The following is a 21,946-nucleotide window of genomic DNA, read 5'->3' as shown; positions in this document are numbered from 1 at the left end:
TGCAAGATCTTGGATGAGCGTAGTTTCTACGTCAGAGAAGGGCACAGAGATAAACTGGACCATAATCTAACATGTGGCAATACTGTTGTCTGCAAGTGGTCAATGATGTCCAATCCACCTAATCCTAAATAATGCAATGGGTGAGTTAGGGACTTTGCATTTGTAATAAAATGCAGATATGCATGACATACTGAGTCTAAACTCAATTGGAGGAGGCGGCATGCATACAAAATATGTCATCGTTATTAATCTCAGAAAAAAAGTGACTTCCACAAGTTTTGTCTTGGCATTGAAAGAAAAGAAAGATGTTTTTTTTAATAAAAGCAAATCTTAACTTTGAGCTTCAAACTAGTTTCAAACTAGTTTTAAAGTGAAATGCAGCCTGAAGCTCCTCCTGCACTATTTAGGAGCAAAACATACACGTCTATGGCATCAGCATAGACGTGTATGTTTTGCTTGAATATCCTGACCCAGATCATGTGTGTGTGTGTGTGCGTGTGTGTGTGTGTGTGTGCTCTGCTGTACTTACACAAGCCATGTCCAGAGTGATGCAGCTCTTCTGACACTCAGTCCCAGCAGTCCCAGGTTGAACAGTGGAGCAGTCAAAGTAAACCATGGGGGAAAGGCATGATGGTGATGCTGGGTAATAAATAACAAATTCAAGATAAAGAGTATTTGTGAGTATCTCATTTGCATAATTACTTCCACCTTTCACTGTATTTTGGCAGAAAGAAATGTCTCTTTAAACACAATTGTAAAATGATAGGGATTTGAGAAAGTCCATATGTGGAAACCTACGTTGTAGCTGTGTCCCTCCTGGGCAGCTGAGAGCTCCTTTTCGGCAAACACTGTGACAACAGGTATAAGAGTTAATGTCATCAGCAAGCATCCCAAAATCATTCTTTTTCCATCAATACAATTCTGTATCTCTTTTAATAACATACTCTGATGATGCAGACTAAAATGTGCTCTAGCTTGCCCTTTGATTGTCCCCAAGTGTTCTATTTAGTGATGAAATATTAGTTAGATATTGCTACATGATGTTGGCATAATTAATAGAATGATACAAATGTGATATAGATATCCGTGTTACCCTTCAAGATGAATTGTAACATATATGGTGATCCTCTGACTTTACATCTAGCTCCATCCTCTGGTCAACATTTCAAAGTGTCCAATACTTTGGTTCATGACCAGAGACGTGCAACATGAGCGCCATGCTGTGCGGTCATTGTGAGCGTGTTGCCATCGCAAACGTTAACATCTCAAAATACTTAGACTGAGCTTCAAGCTTATTTCCATTGCAGTGGCGCTCCCAGAAATAACACCCTATTGTCTATCTAGTCCACTATGCTCATTTTATTTGAGCGTTTGAATGCAAAGTGTAAAATGTATACCCTGTATTAATGGTGTTTAATAAGTACCCCCGACCCCGTTCTTGTCCTCCTATTTCTCTCTCTCACAGGACCACCGCCAGAGCTTCTGAAGAGACGGCCCCCCCTCCCACATTCTTTCCACGACCCCCTGTACCCTTCTCGTTCCTTCTCCCCTGCATCCCTTCATCCCTCGACCCCATTCCGCTTCCTTAAAAGCCCCAGTACAAGACTCAGTAAGCCATTTCCACACAACTCAAACACTAACTGAAAGAATTATTCAAATATCATAATCATCATTTTGTCAGGAGTCAGCCCACTCAGCACGTTTCCGGAACTAGCAACACGTAGCTCGGTGCTATCAGAAAAAGCCAGATAGCAAAGAGCAAGAGGATTTAACACAGATTCTAAACATCTTTAGAAAATCCTTCTGCACCAAAGCATCTCTGAGATATGAGCCAAAGAACACAGCAACATGAATCGATTTAGCGCTTACAGTCACAAATGTTGCTTATCTCTGGCTTTTTAAAAACATTTTTCTTCTTCTAATTAACAAAGATTGCTATATTTGGATGTATTGAACACCATAAGTAATATACAAGTGAAATATATGGTTTGATACATGAGAACTTTTAAATTGCCCATTTCACCTAATTTATTTGTAATAAAACCTCTCTAACTTTGTTCTGCTACACTTTTTCAAAGTCAACCTTTGCAGAGAGACTGATCACATAGTGTGCTATGATCTCTGCTGTGCTCTGCTGTTTCTGTGCATCCTTCCAAGAGATAATCATCCTGAAAGTGCTTTTTCTTTCTAGGCGAACCTGGAAATTCAACTTTTGCTGTCTTTCATCTTTATTTACTCTTAACCAGTAACACATATAATAATATTTACACTTCTGAACAAAAGCACACATGGTTTGCCTTTATTATAACACCAACATTATTCAAATAGCCTTTGTGGTTGCAGAGATACAGCTTTTTTAGTTTGGGTATGTTATTTCGAGCAGAAACCTAGAAAATAGGTCGGGGCTTAAAAGGTCATTAAGCCAACCCTCTCGTTCCATCTCGCAATAAACCATCTGTAAACTTATATCGCTATTGCCGTGGTCTTTGTTAGTGAACCCTAAAATGGATTATATTCTCAATCTACAACTCACTATGAAGTAAACTGTTGAGTGTGTATTACATGACCCCATAATAGCCAGCTGCTGGCATCGTTACACTTTATTTATTTTACCATGTGGAGCCGTCGTTGTTGATAGTCTCTCCAGCAGGAATAATGGTGTCTTTATCGTAGCAGGGACAGTTTTGTTTGGGCACACAATGCCCCTCCTCGTTCTTGTAGGTTCCCTCGGCACAGCCACAGCCGTCTACTGTGGTGAAGCTGGTCTGGCAGGAGTAGTCAGGTTGGCTGAGGGAACGGCAGGTACGACTGCAGCAGGTCATGTTGTACTCATACACTGTTCCTGCTTGACATGATGTACTCAATGTGCCTAGTGGGGGAGATACGATTGGAGTCTTAGCATGAGAGCCTATCTGCTAGATGAACCCCATTTTGCATGCATGCAAATTGTTACAGATATCAAATGGTGTAATTGCACCTGGCCCTTTTTAACACAGTAAGAATGTTATGAATCTCTTGAAAACACAGCTCCTCCTTATTACTGCAGGAATACAAAATGGTCCTCGGTGTTTTATTTACCACAGATGGTCGCCCTCCAGCCACTGATGTGGATTCCTGCCACTGAACAGGCAAAGACATACGACGAGACCGCAGCACACATGCAGTCCTCAGCCTTCACACAGTTACAGCTGTCATACATGCAGTTCTGTGAGGAGACACAGCAGGCACATTATACAGGGACAATTCTTTTCTTTATTTGTCATTACAGCTTTGTGTGTGCAGACTTACATCATTGAATATGTTGGGGCTAATGACAGAGTGGCAAGGAGCAAACACTCCTTGAGGATCCGTTAGTTTGGAGCACCAGTACTTGGCATAACTCTCTGAGACACAGAAACATACACAGATGAAGCACTTACATCATATGCCCTGAACACAGCATGGTTAACTCTAAACAGTGTTTTGGTCATTTCATTCATATGCTATGCTTCCCAATGATATGACAAACATTACACCATGTGAAGTGACAAGACATTGAGCAGAGTCTAGCTGTACCCTTGCTGGTGCTTTGATGGCAGGGGTGTCCAAAGAGTGCTTTCATGTCGTGGCAGCTGGCTCGAGTTTTCCATGTGTTGGCGAACGCGACTGCGGTGCCTTCCACCAGCCCACTCATCACCATGAAGTCATCACTCATTTTGTTGTTGAAGTTCCCACACATTCCTGATGGGCGAGGTGACACAGAGACGAGCGTTTAACAACAGAAACTCTTTTTACTGAGTATAGCTGCTTGGTATTTGTACTGGAGGCCATTTCCACACAGTAAAGCATTAATGTTGAGCCATACCAGAGAGGGTTCCGTTGAGTGAAGTGTCAGCTGAGATGAAGACCTGCATCACCGGGGACAGCTGGACCATCACTTGAAGGCCCATCTTGAGTTGGATGGCGATGTAGAAGGATGATGGTCTGAAGGCACTCACCTCCGCTGCAGTAGGCAGAACCCAGTGAAAGAAATCAAAGGCTCACCAACTTGTTGCTTGAGATATAAATGTTAAGCTTAAAATCTCTGTATGTTGGATTGGAGCCATCTGTTCATTTATGTGTATCTAACGCATCATTGCAAATTCATAACTTTTTATTTATGTTATACATTTTTTATTCTGACCTTGAGTAAATTGGTTAGGGCTGTAACTAATGACTCGACAAAAAGACTCAGGACCTTTTTTGTTGGAAACAATTAGACTTTACATGCTGTGTGTCTTCTGTAATGTTATTTGAAGTAACTCACGTGTAAACAGAGGAAGCTGAGAAAGAATGTGGTTCACGTAGACCTGCCCAGTTGCCTGAATTTTAATAACCTGACAGATGGAAAGACACACTTTAGATGATATCCAACAGGAGTCCAACAGCATTTGCAAATAATTCTGTGAGGGTTGCACACATTTGACATTATCAGGTAAGCCATCAAAACAATAATACCACACAAACTGCTATGCAAAATAGAAAAGTAGTTGCAAGTTCGACATGGATCTGTTCAACGTTTGTGTGTGTGTGTGTGTGTGTGTGTGTGTGTGTGTGTGTGTGTGTGTGTGTGTGTCTGCATCTGGAGTTTACCACAGAATTGTTGTATAGACTCAGAGTTACAGCTCTGAGGCAGGTCCTTCTGTCATCAAGACCACACTTGACCAGGTCCACCAGCACAGTGAAGAAGCCATCACTTTGCTGCAACACACATTGGGACTTTAATAAGGACTGAAAGAATGACAGCGGGTGACAGTCAAATAGATACCAGCCATACGCAGGATCTGTTTCAGGACATACTCAATAACACAGCACATTCATTACATCATATCATGCAGCATGATCCCACAAACTGCATGACACACATTGGTGGTGCATGTGAACTTCCTTCCACTGCAGTAGCTGGGAAGACACACACCGGACACAAGCTTTCAATCTTGTAATCCTGCCCAGAAAAATCATTGCATTTTAAGAGATTTTCACATGTCATCAGCAAAATTATCTGGAATTATTATCATAATATTCTTAGTTGAGGAAATGTAATTACATATGTATAATAAATGTAATATACATATAAATGTATAATACATATAATAGAATGATTAAAGAATATTTTGTATTAGTATCTATTCATTTACTTGGATACTAATACAGCCTTCCATATAGGGTCCCCTATTCATGCCAATTAAAATGTGTATATTGTAAATGTTTTGGTGTGTGTATGTGTGTGTGTTTGTAATGGTAAATGGACTGTACTTGTAGATCTCTTTTCTAGTCTTCCGACCACTCAAAGCTCTTTAACACGACATGACATCATTCACCCGTTCACACACTGATGGGAGGAGCTAAGGATCCACCTGTCTATCAGGACTAACTAACATTCACACACTGATGGGAGGAGCTAAAGTTCCACCTGTCCATCAGGACTAACTAACATTCAAACACTGATGGGAGGAGCTAAGGTTCCACCTGTCCATCAGCAGTAACTAACATTCACACACTGATGGGAGGAGCTAAGGTTCCACCTGTCCATCAGCAGTAACTAACATTCACACACTGATGGGAGGAGCTAAGGTTCCACCTGTCGATCAGCAGTAACTAACATTCACACACTGATGGGAGGAGCTAAGGTTCCACCTGTCCATCAGGACTAACTAACATTCACACACTGATGGGAGGAGCTAAGGTTCCACCTGTCCATCAGGACTAACTAACATTCACACACTGATGGGAGGAGCTAAGGTTCCACCTGTCCATCAGCAGTAACTAACATTCACACACTGATGGGAGGAGTTAAGGTTCCACCTGTCCATCAGCATTAACTAACATTCACACACTGATGGGAGGAGCTAAGGTTCCACCTGTCCATCAGGACTAACTAACATTCACACACTGATGGGAGGAGCTAAGGTTCCACCTGTCCATCAGCAGTAACTAACATTCACACACTGATGGGAGGAGCTAAGGTTCCACCTGTCCATCAGCAGTAACTAACATTCACACACTGATGGGAGGAGCTAAGGTTCCACCTGTCCATCAGCATTAACTAACATTCACACACTGATGGGAGGAGCTAAGGTTCCACCTGTCCATCAGCATTAACTAACATTCACACACTGATGGGAGGAGCTAAGGTTCCACCTGTCCATCAGCAGTAACTAACATTCACACACTGATGGGAGGAGCTAAGGTTCCACCTGTCCATCAGGACTAACTAACATTCACACACTGATGGGAGGAGCTAAGGTTCCACCTGTCCATCAGCAGTAACTAACATTCACACACTGATGGGAGGAGCTAAGGTTCCACCTGTCCATCAGCAGTAACTAACATTCACACACTGATGGGAGGAGCTAAGGTTCCACCTGTCCATCAGCATTAACTAACATTCACACACTGATGGGAGGAGCTAAGGTTCCACCTGTCCATCAGCATTAACTAACATTCACACACTGATGGGAGGAGCTAAGGTTCCACCTGTCCATCAGCAGTAACTAACATTCACACACTGATGGGAGGAGCTAAGGTTCCACCTGTCCATCAGGACTAACTAACATTCACACACTGATGGGAGGAGCTAAGGTTCCACCTGTCCATCAGGACTAACTAACATTCACACACCGTAGAACAGCTACAGGAGACATTTGGGGTTAAGTGTCTTACCCAAGGACACATCTACATGGGCTAGTGGAGCCGGGGATCGAACCACCGATCCTCTGATTGAAGGACGACCCTACTCACCACCGATCCACAGTCACCCCTATATGTTTGTATCTGATGTGTCTGTCAGCATCTATGCAGTTGGTTTATCAACCCCCCGTCCTTCTGATGGTCCAGTGTGTGTGTGGTTGATCACTCATCATGATGTGAACTACCTTAGCCAGGACGTAGGAGCAGTCCCCATGGAAGGTGTAGTCTTTTCCATCGAAGGTGTTGATGTGAGCCCCGCCCTCCACAGAGCACATTCCTGGACAGTTCTCCTCCGTACACGTCCACTGTCCACTCTCACACACACTGTCAGCACACACACACATACATAAATAATGATTATTTTACCGCTGTGTATTCAAGGTGAATGCATTTAACTGCACTCTATTTGTAGTTGTCCCATAACTGTACATATTCAATCTCACCAGGATCCACAGCTGTAAGAGTAGGACTCTCCTGACTTGTAGATGTTGTTGTTGTGCAGACACGGACACTGGTCCACTGCAACACAGCCAGTGCTACTAATGTCATCCAAGACCGTTCCTGAGGAATTAAGGAGATATGACAATTAGTACTGTCATGAGACGTGATTGTGGTTGTGTCTGCTTGCATCGTGTGTAACCACTGCAGAGTTCAATGCGTGTGGATACCGGCAGGGCAGTGGCAGCCTTCTTTGCCGTGGCTGTGACACGTCTGGCTGGCCTGAGGCGTGGAGCAGCTGTCAGCACATGAACTGCTATACTCCATGTACTCCATGTTGTATGGACATGGCATGTCTGCGGAGACAAACACTTTATTATTGATGTACCAGAAACAAGCAAAATCACTCCAAGTGATTGAGGACCAGTCCAGGGACAGACAATTCAGTGAAGTGCATGTAAGCCATCTTTAGGTGATCACCCTTACAGCAAAATGTAGCATTCCTCCATTGACTGGGCTTGCCACCTGCGTGGGAACACTGTCTGGAGTACTCTGAGATGGTTTTGCAGAGGAAAGACTCAGTGTGGTTTTCATTGTTGCACATATCAGCCATACAGGCTTTTGTGAAGGATTCCAAATCCAGAAGGTTCTGGCAATTACTGAATGAAGCACTGGAGAAGATCTCGTCACAGAATTGCTGAAAAACAAAAATCCGTCAATGGCACAATTAAGTGTTGTATTGTTACCTTGGTAAAAGTGTAATAACCAACCGTTCTTGAATTATTCCATCAAATAAGGTCAGCAAATTTCATCACGGATAAAATGAATGAATATTAAAAAGCTACGTTTTCTGTCTTGGTGGTTCTTTTCAACTTTGGCAGGGATCAGAAAGTATGGGGTATCTCATTCTTCACATCTGTGGCTTCACGAGATGTGTAACGCATGTGTTTGGAGTATTATATGTATAGAGTTACCTTATCGCCACAGCTCAGGACTGGGTTGAGCGCAAGCTCCTCACAACTCTCTGTTGGCTCATTCACATTGTAGGAGTCAGCATAGTCTGTGACAGACAGCTCAGCTCCTAGAGTGCAGTCACACGACAATGCTCATTGTGATTGTTCAATAAAAACATAGAATGCACTTTGTTCCCCTTTTTGGGAATGTTAAACATTTCAAGTCAAAAATTATTAAAAAATGTTCAGTTAAACAAACAGTCAAACAAAAGACAGCATTTATTGAAATATCTTGAAATAGTCATTAGCTGGAAGACCTTCAACCTTGTAAGTGTGTATGTATCCGTAGAGCTAAATATTCTGTCAGTAATAAAGTAAATAATAGTAATTAATAGTAATGTCTTTTTTCCCTGCTTTGAGGTTTCATCAAATCACAGTAGTTGTACTAAGGATATATTTAACACTGATTAAAAAAAAAAAAATACTTTAATGTCAAAGTGAAAACAAATTGCTATAAATTGATTAAAATAAAGTTAAAATTTATAAAAGCAAACAGGTGGATGGATACTTCAATTATTTAACGTGAATGGAGATATATTATTTATATTTTCATTTTGATATCAAAGTATTAATTTTACTGATCAGTGTAAAACAATTATCTTAAAATCCACTTTAATTCCTGAGATATCCAAAGAGACACAGGACATTTGTGTGCCACTTCCATAAGATGATGCAATGCTAATGTTAAGGAATACGCAGTAAATAGGGAGCTTAAGGAGTACAAAGAAAAAGGACCTCACCGTCTTTCATGAAATCATTGGTTATGCCGTCATAGTTTCCACAGAGTCCACATGTCTGGTTCCGGTATTTTGTATCTATTTCAATCTGTGAACACGCCCCAATCAAACAGTAGTTATTGGATATTTAGTATACCATTAATCATTCAAAGCTGGTTGTTAAGATGTCAACATGTTATTAATGGATATTTGACCTGTGTAATTATTTCTATGTAATCCATTTTGGAATTTAAGCTGGTCATACTCATGTGCTGTGTGTGAGCTCTGCCATGGACTCTCTCTCGTGGTTTGGATAATTATTAGTAAAGTTTTGCTTCTCCAGCTGGTGCTTGACCTATGGTTTAGGTTATGCTGTGCTCTTCAGGCTTTGCTTATTTGTATTGTTTGCACATTGCTCCAGGACATATCCCACAAACTCCTCCAGTGACCAAACATTGAGGTGAGGCTTCTCCCAATTACCTGAGCCATGGAGGTTACTTTGTTTTAGTGCAGTTCGTCTGCAACGTTTCAACTCAGGTTGGGCCGAGGAAGAAGAACTGATTTTGGTGGATAGCGCCATTGGCATTGTTCAAATGTTTTCACTTAAACTGTGATGGGAGACACATTTAGTTCAATTGTCATAATTATTGAGACCATGAACAGTACATGAAAGTGCTCCAGTACAGACTACTCAAGGCCCGACGTTATTGACTGAAAACAAATGTGTAATTGCTCAAAGTAAAACGGTGTGGAGTTGAAATGAGCACATATCGTTTGTCCTTTAATAAATGGTTCATCTGAACTCCGTAAGAGTATTAGGTATCGTGGCACATGGACTGCTGCTCACCGAGTGCAACACTATGGCTCTTATATATTTGGTTTCAATAGCTTTTGGACACCGATGGAGTTCTGCAGCAAAAAGGGATGTGATAAATGAAATGATCAAATATTATCAGCCTTATCCTTTTAACAATTAAAACAGTGTGTTTGTTTGCACGTTATGTATGCACACAAAACGAGCATGTACAGAAACAGGTAGAGTCAGATCCTGCTGAGCTGTTTGAGGCAGGCTCACAATGTGTCCTATTTTCAGTGTGTTTAAAAGTCCATGACCTGAGCACAAACAGGACACACACGTGTACATATGAGAGGATGTGCTACATACATCCATGGAGTCATCCAGGTTCCAGATCAATTGAATTCCCATCTTAGCATCAACAGTGATACCAGATGTGGTTCCCATGACAGTCACCCCTGATATGACGTATGGCAGAGACACCCTGCAGCAAACACAGAGAGTTAGTGTGAACATTAGACAGAGAGCAACAGCTGACACAGGAAGTTGTATTCTAATGAGACCAAATAATAACTATATGTACCGTGAAAGTCATAGAGAGTCATGAGTAGCTTAATGCTTCAATCATCTCAGACAGTGCCCCGCCCTCCCAAAGGGATACAGAATAAAAGCATGTATACAATCTGGATACCTTTGTCTTGCTGCTATTTGCTGTTGCAGGCAACACATTTACTGATGATAACCAGGAAATGTAAAACCAAAAAAATAGCTTTGTGATTATGACATTTAGTGATCCTTTAACATACACCAGCTCATTTGATTAAATGTTAATATCTATAATATTGATTAATTCAGCTTGAAATTCTCCAAGCTGGGAATATGTTTTACTACCAGCCACACAGCCTTTGTTTGCACTTCCCTTTAACACACGGTTAAGGTTTGAGAAGGTGTCTGTTTTTAATGCTGCCACTGTAAGGCACTGAAATTGTACATTTTCAAATCCTTTGATTCAATATTTAGACATCCATGTGATTTAGAGATCCTATTCTTGATGTGATTAGGCATATAGATAGGATGAGGTATATACTGAAATGCAATGCGCACAGCCTAAAGACTTTAAAGAGACACAGCTGTAACCAGGGTTAGGGCGAGAGCAAATACTCTGTTTCAGTGCTTCCCTTTCTGTTGATGCACATTCACGGCCCTAAAACCCTTCATCGTCAGCAACCAGTAAGGTTTATCATCTTTAATTTGAGCTGATATCAAACTTGGTCATTTAACATCCAGTAATTATATAAAACTGGGTGGAAGATGGAAGCTGTTCATTGGAATGGATAATATTAATTCAAGACTTTAAAACAAGTAACTGGTGCGTTTTGATTGGGATTGAGGTCATTTTTCTACGAGCAAAACTGTATGTCACCAGAATTATTGGAATGATGATCACATACATTAAAAATCAATACCTAAGTAAAGATGGGTAAAGACGTATCTATGAGTCTTATTGTAGTCAATGGATTTTCATCTTTGATCTTTTTCTGCTTGGGAAAGAATTAAAGAATCTAAAACACTAACAGTCAATTTATTTGCTTTTTTCAAAGCTTTAAATCGTATTACACTTTTTTTCAGCGAATAAAATTGCGGATCGAGATAGTTTATAAAGTTAACTATCGCCATGACTACTGAGCAACCTCTATCCTCTGAGGCATGTGTTTGAAAGCTAGCAAAACAAATGGCCGGACTAGTGTTTTCAAGGTAAAGAACATATTTCTAGTAATTAAAAAAACTATGGTTCCATTCCATTATCCAAACCGCTTATCCTATTGAGGGTCGTAGAGGCGCTGGAGCGATCCCAGCTGACATTGTGAGAAGGCTGGACGGGTCTCCAGTTTATCACAGGGCTCATCTAGAGACAGACAACCATCCACGCTCCAGTTCACCCCTACGGGCAATTTACAGTCTCAAATGAACCTGAGCTGCATGTCTTTGGACTGTGGGAGGAAGTCGGGGAACCCGGAGGGAACCCACGCTGCCACGAGGAGAACGTGCAAACTCCACACAGGATCCTTGGGATCGGGGATTGTAGCTGGGCCCCCTGCTAGTCACTGCACCACCATGCAGCCCTAATACTAACGTACTGAATGTAAATATCTAAAACAGAGATCTTAGGGTGCAACACGGAAGATATGCGGTACAGTGTCTCAGGGATGCATGACTAACTTACGGCTTTTCATCGACGGTCACTGAGCTCTTGGAGAGCTCCACCACTGTTCCTTCAAGCACCATGATGATGTTGCTGATGGTGGGGACATTGTTGACTGTCTTGCGCCTCATCTGGATGTTGAAATGTTCGTAGCTGTCCTTACACTGGGAGGCCACTACATGGTTACAACTTGAGGCCAGCTGGAAGAAATGTCCATCAAAGGTCTTCCAGTGATTTTGTCCCCAAGTCGTGCACACTTGGCCGATGTGATTTGCATCAGCTACAACACAATATTAACATGTCAAAACATCTGTTTAATTAACATGAAGAGTTGAGCAAAAATCTATTTGGGGAATTTGCACAGTTACCTGAACTCAGGCTTAGTGTCTGTAGAGAAGGAATGATGGTTACTGTAGTAAAGGGAAGAAATAATCCATGTTACATTTAGAAATGTTTCCCACAGTAAGTACCAGATGTTCTGTATCAGCTTGTTCTGACACTGAGGCGTACACTCAGTAAACAGTGGCATAGGACACCCCTGAAATCTGATTGGCCACCCCACTATCCTTGATAAACCATCTGCTCGGTCAATCAGAGTTAGTTTGAACCGTTAGACATTATTTCGATACTTTTGTTGGGATTTAGGATTTTTGACTGGGATGGTTGAAATGAATATATATTTTTTGGCTGTGTTGGTATATTTAACATTTAATTACAAAATGTAAAAACAGGAATGTAATAAACGGTAAGATACTGTAATGTTAGTAATGAAAGTCAATATGAGTCGTGTAGACGAATATGTTAAACAAATGCTATTCAGACCACATGAGTTAGTGCCTCACTTGGGCACGAATGCACTGTTGTAGATATAAAACATATAATAACAAGTATTATTTGTATTTCACCTATTACCTATTATAATTTGTAGACAAATGTAAAGGAAATGTAGAAGTTATCGAAAGATGTTAAATATCTCGTTTTCTTTCCTTCAGCTTACACCAATATTAACTTCTGCTCACACCATCCAATTATACTGTATGCAATAAGTGTGAAGCTGTAAGCATTCTTCGTGTAATAACTCACCAGTTTGAGTCAGTGAGCCAACCAGCAGCGTCAGGAAGACGAGCCATGATGTGGATTGAAGTCCCGTGGTCCCCATGTTTGGTCCTGAGGACTGACCCACTGTGAAAGTGCTCACCTGGAGGACAAATCCCTTTATAAAGGTACAGGTGGAGAAGAGAGAGAGAGAAGAGAGAGAGAGAAGAGAGAGAGAGAAGAGAGAGAGAGAGAGAAGAGAGAGAGAGGCAGGTCCAGCTCCAGATATATTCCTTGTGGTTGTCAATTACATATAAAATAAATACCTGACACACACATGGTTACCAGCTTTTACTAGTATTGTTATCCCATCATCACTTCTATCACTGCGCCGAGTAGCTTGTTCACCCAACTTGGTAAATGGTAGAAGAACTTGGATAGCGCCTTTCATGTGTCCACTCAAATTTGTGTGTTAAGTGTCTTGCACAAGGACACACACAGGGATCGAAGCACCGATCTTCAGATTGAAGGACAACCCGCACTAACTCTGAGCCACAGCCATTCCAACATGGCATGATGGGTTAAATGGCTGAATAAGATGGAGCCTTTCTGAAGTTACATCGTTTTGGGTGTAATATTTTAAAAAGCCAATTGTCTACTCGAAACATGTTTTCTTTTATGTATATGTGTATATATATATATACATATACATATCATATATATATATATTTATATATAAATACCTCTTCAATATATGAAACCTGACTGTATGAGCTTTGTCTTAACACTTGTCCTGTCAATTTGTGTGAAATAGTGTGTGCGCGTGTGTGTTTGTATATGTGTGTGGGTACGTGCGTGAGTGCGTGTGTGTGTGTGTGTGAATGAATGTGTGTGTGTGAACATGTGCGTGTGTGCATATGTGTCTGTGCGTGTGTGTGTGTGTTGAACACAATAGGCCACATTGTTCAGATGTAAACATGACGTGTGTTGCTCTAAGGAGGTATGAAGGATTATTTGATATGTGTTGATGTCTCAGGTTAAATAATCCTCATTGACTCAGCTCCCTCAATCCAGGATATGCATCCTGTGGTGCATCTTTGATGCAAATAACTCTGCTCTGCTTTGTTTGTGTTGTGTCAATAATGACCTATATCATGGTCCCTGCTGTGCCTCTCCCTCCTCCCATCCTGTCTTTTTTTCCTTTTGTGTGTTTCGCGTTGGACCCCCGTTTGTCCTGTGTGTGGGTGTATGTGTGTGTCTGCCTGGATGTGGCCAATTAACCTGCACACATGCAACCCATTCACTCATCGAGGACCACAGTATATCTACCCCAGTTCTCCCTCCACTCCTCGCCAGATCTTCTGTCTTCTCACACTGAACAACTACTACTGACAAACCTGTGCTTTCATCAGCCTCAGTCCCACTGATCCCCTTCGGAACCCCCTGGTCTCAGCCGTACCGACCCAGACGACCACCAGCCCGCTCATGGATTCTTCCTGTCCAGCCCGCAGATGTCAATCCTAGGAGCCAATTTAAGTAACACCGAGAACACAGAAAATGTATTGAATGTGGATTTTGATTTCACACTAGGGGATATGTTAATAATTAGCAACAACATTTAATTATTATAATTTTTTATATACATATGCATATATGTATATATGTATATGTATATATATGGATACATGTGTACATATGTATATATATATATATATATATGTATATATATGATATCCGATGGCTACCATACCCAGGGAGTGGCTGTGGCCGTTGCCGATCGGTTGGCTCCGATGGTGGCGGAGGTCACTCCTGTCAACGAGCGTATCATGAGGCTGAGAATTACCCATTCCTTAGGGGTGATATCTCTGGTCTCTGTGTATGCTCCGACCGGGGTGAGTGATGTTTCCGTGAAGGAGGCATTCTACGCCAAACTCAATTCGGTGATTGATGGTTGGACACCCTTTTTGTCCTGGGAGACTTCAATGCGTCGTCCGGTACTGACAGAGTTGGCTACGAAACATGTGTTGGTCCCCATGGCTGGGCTAAGGGATGAAAGCACCTCTATGCTCCTTGACTCTGTTAAAGGTCGAGGGCTTAGGATCGCTGGATCTTGGTTCGAGCGTTCTAAGCCACGACGCTGGACTTGGTATTCAAACACTGGCACCGTGGCAAAGGAGATCGACCATGTGCTTGTGGATGGTCGTTGGAGACTGCTGCGGAACTGCAGAGTCTTTCGGAGTGCTCAGTTTCTCTGCACTGATCACAGGCTTGTCGTGGCAAATCTTGGGCTGCGACTCTTGGGCTGCGACTCTTGGGCTGCGACTCTTGGGCTGCGACTCTTGGGCTGCGACTCAAGTCCGCGAGGTCATCGGCTTCCAGGCAAACTAGATGTTGGTAGGCTCCGGGACGAGGGGGTAGCTGGGGAGTTTGCCCGCAGGCTTGGGGACGGTCTTGGAGGGCTGGGTGCTTCGGGTGGCCCTGAGGAACAGTGGACGGCCTTCAAGACTAAAACTCTGGAAGTGGCGGCCGAGTGCCTTGGAGTTTCGCGTTGGTCGAGGAGGGGGTTTCTCTCTTCGGGGACTATGGGAACCATTGAGGAGAGTTGCAGGGCTAGACTTGGCGGCAGAGCTGGTCTGTATCGGGAGCTAAAACGTGCAACTGTACGTGCTGTGAGGAATGACAAAGAGGCATATGTGCGAGGAATCTGTGAGATGGTCGAGGGTCACCGCCTTCGGAGGAATCCATGCATTACGTGCCTCCAAACCTTCTCCTCGCAGTACTGTGGTGAGAGCGGCTGATGGTGGACTCCTGTCGGAAGAGTCTGAGGTCAGAGCCCGCTGGGCCGAATACTTTGAGCGTCTTTACCAGGCGGACGCTCCGTCTCGTGGATTGGATGATATGGATGCTGTGCCTCTGCCTGCGGACCCCCCGATTTGGGGGTAAGGCGGCTGAAGTGTGCGGTATCCATTCTGAACTCCTCAGGGCTGGAGGTGATCCGGCACTCGTGTCCTTGCATGCAGTCCTGTGCTCTGTTTGGAGTACGGAGATCTTCCCAACCGACTGGAAGAGGAGCCTTGTGGTCTCTCTCTGGAAGGGGAAAGGTGATCGCCGGGATTGCAACAACTACAGGTGTGTGACGCTGCTCTCTGTACAAGGCAAGGTTCTGGCGATGATAATTCTGAACAGGATTCGCCAGCACCTGCTCGCGCACCAGCGCCCGGAGCAGTCTGGCTTTACATCCAAGAGATCAACGATCGACCATATTCTAGCGCTTCGGGTCCTCACTGAGCGCCTGCGTGAGTTTCGCCGGGGCCTGCTTGCAGCCTACGTTGATCTCCGTAAGGTGTTTGACTCGGTGAACCGGGTCGCTTTGTGGTCGGATCCTTGAGCTGCGCGGAGTTCCCCCAAAGCTGCTAACCCTGATATCCAATCTGTACTCCGGGGCTGTGAGCGCGGTGAGGTGTGGAGACACTATCTCTGACTTCTTCCCAGTAAATACTGGGGTGCGTCAGGGATGCGTCCTAGCACCCACACTGTTCAACGTGTGCATGGACTGGATACTTGGGAGGATGTCGGTGGCAAGTGGCTGCGGGGTTTCTTTTGGTAATGACAAATTTTCAGATCTGGACTTTGCCGACGATGCAGTCATCTTCGCGGAGTAATTGGATGTTCTCACTGGGGCCCTCGTGTTGCTGGGTGAGGAGTCGGAACCACTGGGACTGCGTATCTCCTGGATCAAGACCAAGGTTCAGGTATTCAATGATGTCTTGGATGCGGCTGTCGAGTCTGTTCCTGTGTGTGGCGAGAATGTTGAGGTCACGGAGACATTCCCTTACCTAGGCAGTGTTGTCCATGTCTCTACTGGATGCGGTCAGGAAGTCAATCAACGTCTGGACCGCGCCTGGGGAGTGATGGACTCACTGGATTAGGGTGTGTGGCGTTCTCGGCATTTGTGCAAGAGGACAAAGGTCCGCGTCTTTAGGTCTTACTCTATGGGTGTGAGACTTGGACGCTAACCAGTAACCTGAGGCGAAGACTGAACTCTTTTGGTATCGCTGGTCGGATTTTGTACCTAATGAGCGGTTACTCTGGGAGACTCGGAAGAGGTATGTTACCTGCATTATACGAGAGCGCCAGCTGCGGCACTACGGGCATGTGGCACGATTCCCTGAGGCTGACCCGGCCCACAGGATTCTCTCTTTGAGAAATCCTGTTGGGTGGAGGAGACCTAGGGGTCGCCCATGTGCCTCGTGGCTTCATCAGGTTGATCGTTACTTTGGTGGGATCGGGCTGGGACGAGTGTCCGCCTGGAGGATGGCCATACGGAGACCCCGGGAGTACCGTCAGAAGGTGGACGCAGCAACGCGCTGCCTTGGCGCATGGCCCCATACCTGACCTGACCTGATACATATGTATATATATATATATATATATATATATATATATATATATATATATATACGTATATATATATGTATATATATATATGTATATACATATATATATACACATATGTATGTATATATGTATATATATATATGTATGTATATATATACACATATATATGTATATACATATATATATATACGTATATATACGTATATATATATATATATATATATATATATATATATATATATATATATACAGTGGATATATATTCAATTCAATTCAGTTTATTTTGTATAGCCCAATATCACAAATTATCCTCAGAGGGCTTTACAATCTGTACACATACGACATCCCTGACCTTTGACCTCACATCGGATCAGGAAAAACTCCCCAAAAATAACCTTTCACAGGGAAAAAAGGGAAGAAACCTTCAGGAGAGCAACAGAGGAGGATCCCTCTCCCCGGATGGACAGATGAATAGATGTCATGTGACCAGATGAACAGAGTTACAGAGTTACATAAACACATTACATGAATATGACAATGTATGAATGGAACTCCAATCCATGAAACAGAAGGAGGTAGAGAGGAGCTGGACCAGGGCAAACCTGATTCAGCCCTAACTATAAGCACTATTAAAGAGGAAAGTCTTAAGTCTATTCTTAAATAGGCACGGTTCCTGTTTTTCCTATTTTTATGCTGAGTCAGCTTTGACCTGAGTCACACTGTCCGTACCACCCCGTACTCCTTAGAGTCTCAGGATATTTCCAGAGTGTGTGCGCTCCTTTCTGTTCTCCTTTCGTGGCCTTGATACTAGAATGGATGTTGGGGTATAATGCATGTATTTCTTTATTATTATTGTGATTAACGTTGGTGGTCATCGAGGCTTCATCGTTTACAAATACAAATTGAGATTGATCTTATAAATAGGATTTAAACCAACTTAGTGCGGTACCTGAAATGCCAATCGACTGATCCAGTCTCTGTAATAGAATGTCATGATCAATGGTGTCGAATGCAGCACTAAGGTCTAATAATACCAGTACGGAGATGAGTCCTTTATCAGCACTAAGGTCTAACAAGACCAGAACAGAGATGAGTCCTTTATCAGCACTAAGGTCTAATAAGACAAGTACAGAGATGAGTCCTTTATCAGCACTAAGGTCTAACAAGACTAGTACAGAGATGAGTCCTTTATCAGCACTAAGGTCTAATAATACCAGTACGGAGATGAGTCCTTTATCAGCACTAAGGTCTAACAAGACTAGTACAGAGATGAGTCCTTTATCAGCACTAAGGTCTAACAAGACCAGTACAGAGATGAGTCCTTTATCAGCACTAAGGTCTAACAAGACCAGTACAGAGATGAGTCCTTTATCAGCACTAAGGTCTAACAAGACCAGTACAGAGATGAGTCCTTTATCAGCACAAAGGTCTAACAAGACCAGTACAGAGATGAGTCCTTTATCAGCACTAAGGTCTAACAAGACCAGTACGGAGATGAGTCCTTTATCAGCACTAAGGTCTAACAAGACCAGTACAGAGATGAGTCCTTTATCAGCACTAAGGTCTAACAAGACCAGTACGGAGATGAGTCCTTTATCAGCACTAAGGTCTAACAAGACCAGTACAGAGATGAGTCCTTCATCAGCACTAAGGTCTAACAAGACCAGTACGGAGATGAGTCCTTTATCAGCACTAAGGTCTAACAAGACCAGTACAGAGATGAGTCCTTTATCAGCACTAAGGTCTAACAAGAGCAGTACGGAGATGAGTCCTTTATCAGCACTAAGGTCTAACAAGACCAGTACGGAGATGAGTCCTTTATCAGCACTAAGGTCTAACAAGACCAGTACGGAGATGAGTCCTTTATCAGCACTAAGGTCTAACAAGAGCAGTACAGAGATGAGTCCTTTATCAGCACTAAGGTCTAACAAGACCAGTACGGAGATGAGTCCTTTATCAGCACTAAGGTCTAACAAGACCAGTACAGAGATGAGTCCTTTATCAGCACTAAGGTCTAACAAGACCAGTACGGAGATGAGTCCTTTATCAGCACTAAGGTCTAACAAGAGCAGTACAGAGATGAGTCCTTTATCAGCACTAAGGTCTAACAAGACCAGTACGGAGATGAGTCCTTTATCAGCACTAAGGTCTAACAAGACCAGTACAGAGATGAGTCCTTTATCAGCACTAAGGTCTAACAAGACCAGTACAGAGATGAGTCCTTTATCTGATGCAATTAGGAGGTCATTAGTAATTTTCACCAGTGTTGTCTCTGTGCTGTGGTGTTTTCTAAATCCTGACTGAAACTCCTCAAATAAACTAATTACAGCTACTTTGAAGGAATGTGGTACATGGCCTGTTAGCAAAGACACATTAACAATATCCAGCAGAGAGGTGCCAATTAAAGGCCACATGTCTTTAAGCAGCCTCGTTGGGATGGGGTCTAAGAGACAGGTAGACGGTTTAGGAGTAGAAACCGTTGAGGACAATTGGTCTAGGTTAATGGGAGAAAAGCTATCCAAATATACACCAGGGCATACAGCCGTTTCCAAGGCCACTCCTCTTGACAGATCGGCAGTAGTTGAGGGCAAGAGATCATCAATCTTGCCTCTAATAGTTAAAATCTTTTCATTGAAGAAGTTCATAAAGTCATTACTACTGAGGTCTATAGGAATACACGGCTCCACAGAGCTGTGACTCTGTCAGCCTGGCTACAGTGCTAAAGAGAAACCTTGGCTCCCAGCCAATCCGTGACACCACTTGCCCATAACTCTTAAAAATGTACGTATATAACATCAGTATAGTTCTTCATTAACATCTGCATGTTTGAATGAGTTACTCTAGCTGAACCTTTTTTTGGCAGGTCACACATATTCAACATCAATATTTAAAATCTAACATGGTCATATATTCCTCTTAACAATTTAGCTTAAAAAGGCCTCAAGTGAAATGATCTGACTCATTTGAAATGAATATGGGATTTCTTTTTTTCATGTAACACATTAATATATATACTGATTTAGTCCTTTACAACTACACTCTAATCACTTGGTGTTAAGAATTTGCTTTCATAAGTTAGTCTCTATAGATAATGCTTAAAGTGAAGACTCATTGGCTTGAGAAGGATCTGACGTGGGGATGTGTGCTGTGTGGTACTGCCTCGCCCAAAGGCACTGTGTCACACTAGGAGTGTTTGTCTATGACTGCGTGTGGCAGCCAGTGTCGTGTCTGGCTGCTCTATCATCACAGCGTTGCTATGATCTTTCTGTCTGATAATTATCCCACAAGTCTTTGGGCAAATACTCAGGGTTGGGAAGTAAACTGGAAACAGGATGTATGAAGGTGATAGACTTCTCACACAGCTTCTTAATTAATGGGCTCAGCTGAATGTGTGATAATAACACAGGTTAAGGTGGAGGCACACATACACATCATTTGATAATAAATAACCACAATGTGGCTGATACAATTGTCCTCAAAAAGCTCATACGTCTATCTTTATGTGTCCAAGGTTGAGCTCAATGCATTCCAGTTCCAGGACTTCTCGTAAGACTTCAGTCCTTCAAGCTAGAATACATTGTAAAACAATAAACTGCATTTTATTTTATCGTTAATATTTACAAATTAATATATCATTTCATAGTAAGTAATGGATATTTGTTACTGTGAATTCTTCGAAAGGAAGCAAGGGAAAAAAATGTATTTGGTACTGAAAGTACGAATTTTTGTTCAAATGACATGCTAGTGTAACCTAAACAGGCTTGTATCAGATCAGATTAGCTGAACATGAAACAACGATGCAAATGTATTTCCTTGAAAAGACAATGTTATTTAGAATGATAAACTATAGACCCATAATTAGTTTGTGTACAGGGCCAACCGGTCTGTAGACGACGCTATCAACATGGCCCTCCACTTCATCCTGTTTGTGGACTTCAGCTCTGCCTTTAACGCCATCATCTCGTCTCTGCTGCATGACAAGCTCTCAGCAACACGTGCCGACTCCACCTGCAATTGGATTCCAGACTTCCTGTCTGACAGGAAGCAGCATGTGAAGCTGGGAAAACATGTCTCCGCCTCTCGGTCCATCAGCATCAGTTCCCCCCAAGGCTGCGTTCTTTCCCCTCTGCTCTTCTCCCTGTTCACCAACAGCTTCACTTCCAGTCACCATCCATCAAGCTCCTAAAGTTTGCAGATGACACCGCCCTCATTAACCATCTGGTGACCTGGGGTCTGAGCAGACCTGCAGCTTTCAGGGACCTTGTTGTCTATTGCACTGTGTTTACTGTTATGCACCATTCACCGAGCCAAATGTATTGTATGTGTAATGTACTTGGTAATAAACCGTACTGCTCAATCATACAATCCGAATTACAATTCTGATTCTGAGCACCCTCTTCTGTTATGTAAGAATGAGCCCATAAACCATGCGCTGATGGATCGGAGGCTTCTTGGAATGAAGGGGCTTCTCAACGAAGTATAAGGCTAAGTTTTAGCATCTTTTGTTCTTTCTATTACTACTCATGGAATTTGAATCACAACTAAAGATTTCAAAATTATTTATATTTATCTATTGGAATAGTGACAAAAAGGTCAAATCTGTAATTACTTGGCCTGAAGTACAGCAACTTGTCCGTTG

The 21,946-nt window shown here is 42.7% G+C and overlaps 1 protein-coding gene across 1 annotated transcript in view; it reads right to left on the bottom strand.

Moving 5' to 3' along the window:
- The window catches only part of LOC117750967 (mucin-5AC-like), a 19,495-nt gene extending 6,455 nt beyond the window's left edge, over window positions 1-13,040 (bottom strand). Inside the window, exons 1-19 of the mRNA XM_034562451.1 lie at window positions 12,958-13,040; window positions 12,243-12,284; window positions 11,896-12,154; window positions 10,041-10,155; window positions 8,900-8,984; window positions 8,121-8,227; window positions 7,633-7,843; window positions 7,377-7,502; window positions 7,152-7,269; window positions 6,894-7,032; window positions 4,612-4,719; window positions 4,286-4,355; window positions 3,845-3,982; window positions 3,556-3,720; window positions 3,289-3,383; window positions 3,079-3,205; window positions 2,614-2,869; window positions 799-848; window positions 530-639 (exon numbers count right to left, since the gene is read on the bottom strand). Of these exons, the coding sequence (XP_034418342.1) occupies window positions 530-639; window positions 799-848; window positions 2,614-2,869; window positions 3,079-3,205; window positions 3,289-3,383; window positions 3,556-3,720; window positions 3,845-3,982; window positions 4,286-4,355; window positions 4,612-4,719; window positions 6,894-7,032; window positions 7,152-7,269; window positions 7,377-7,502; window positions 7,633-7,843; window positions 8,121-8,227; window positions 8,900-8,984; window positions 10,041-10,155; window positions 11,896-12,154; window positions 12,243-12,284; window positions 12,958-13,033 (2,397 nt within the window). The 5' untranslated portion in view covers window positions 13,034-13,040. The remainder of the gene's footprint in view (window positions 1-529; window positions 640-798; window positions 849-2,613; window positions 2,870-3,078; window positions 3,206-3,288; window positions 3,384-3,555; window positions 3,721-3,844; window positions 3,983-4,285; window positions 4,356-4,611; window positions 4,720-6,893; window positions 7,033-7,151; window positions 7,270-7,376; window positions 7,503-7,632; window positions 7,844-8,120; window positions 8,228-8,899; window positions 8,985-10,040; window positions 10,156-11,895; window positions 12,155-12,242; window positions 12,285-12,957) is intronic.
- Window positions 13,041-21,946: the final 8,906 nt, after the last annotated feature.

Source organism: Cyclopterus lumpus, chromosome 3, assembly GCF_009769545.1.
Source record: "Cyclopterus lumpus isolate fCycLum1 chromosome 3, fCycLum1.pri, whole genome shotgun sequence".
In the NCBI taxonomy this organism is placed as follows: Eukaryota; Metazoa; Chordata; class Actinopteri; order Perciformes; family Cyclopteridae; genus Cyclopterus; species Cyclopterus lumpus.
The sequence above is the reverse complement of the archived record's forward strand: the minus strand, read 5'-3'. Positions and strand labels throughout refer to the sequence as shown.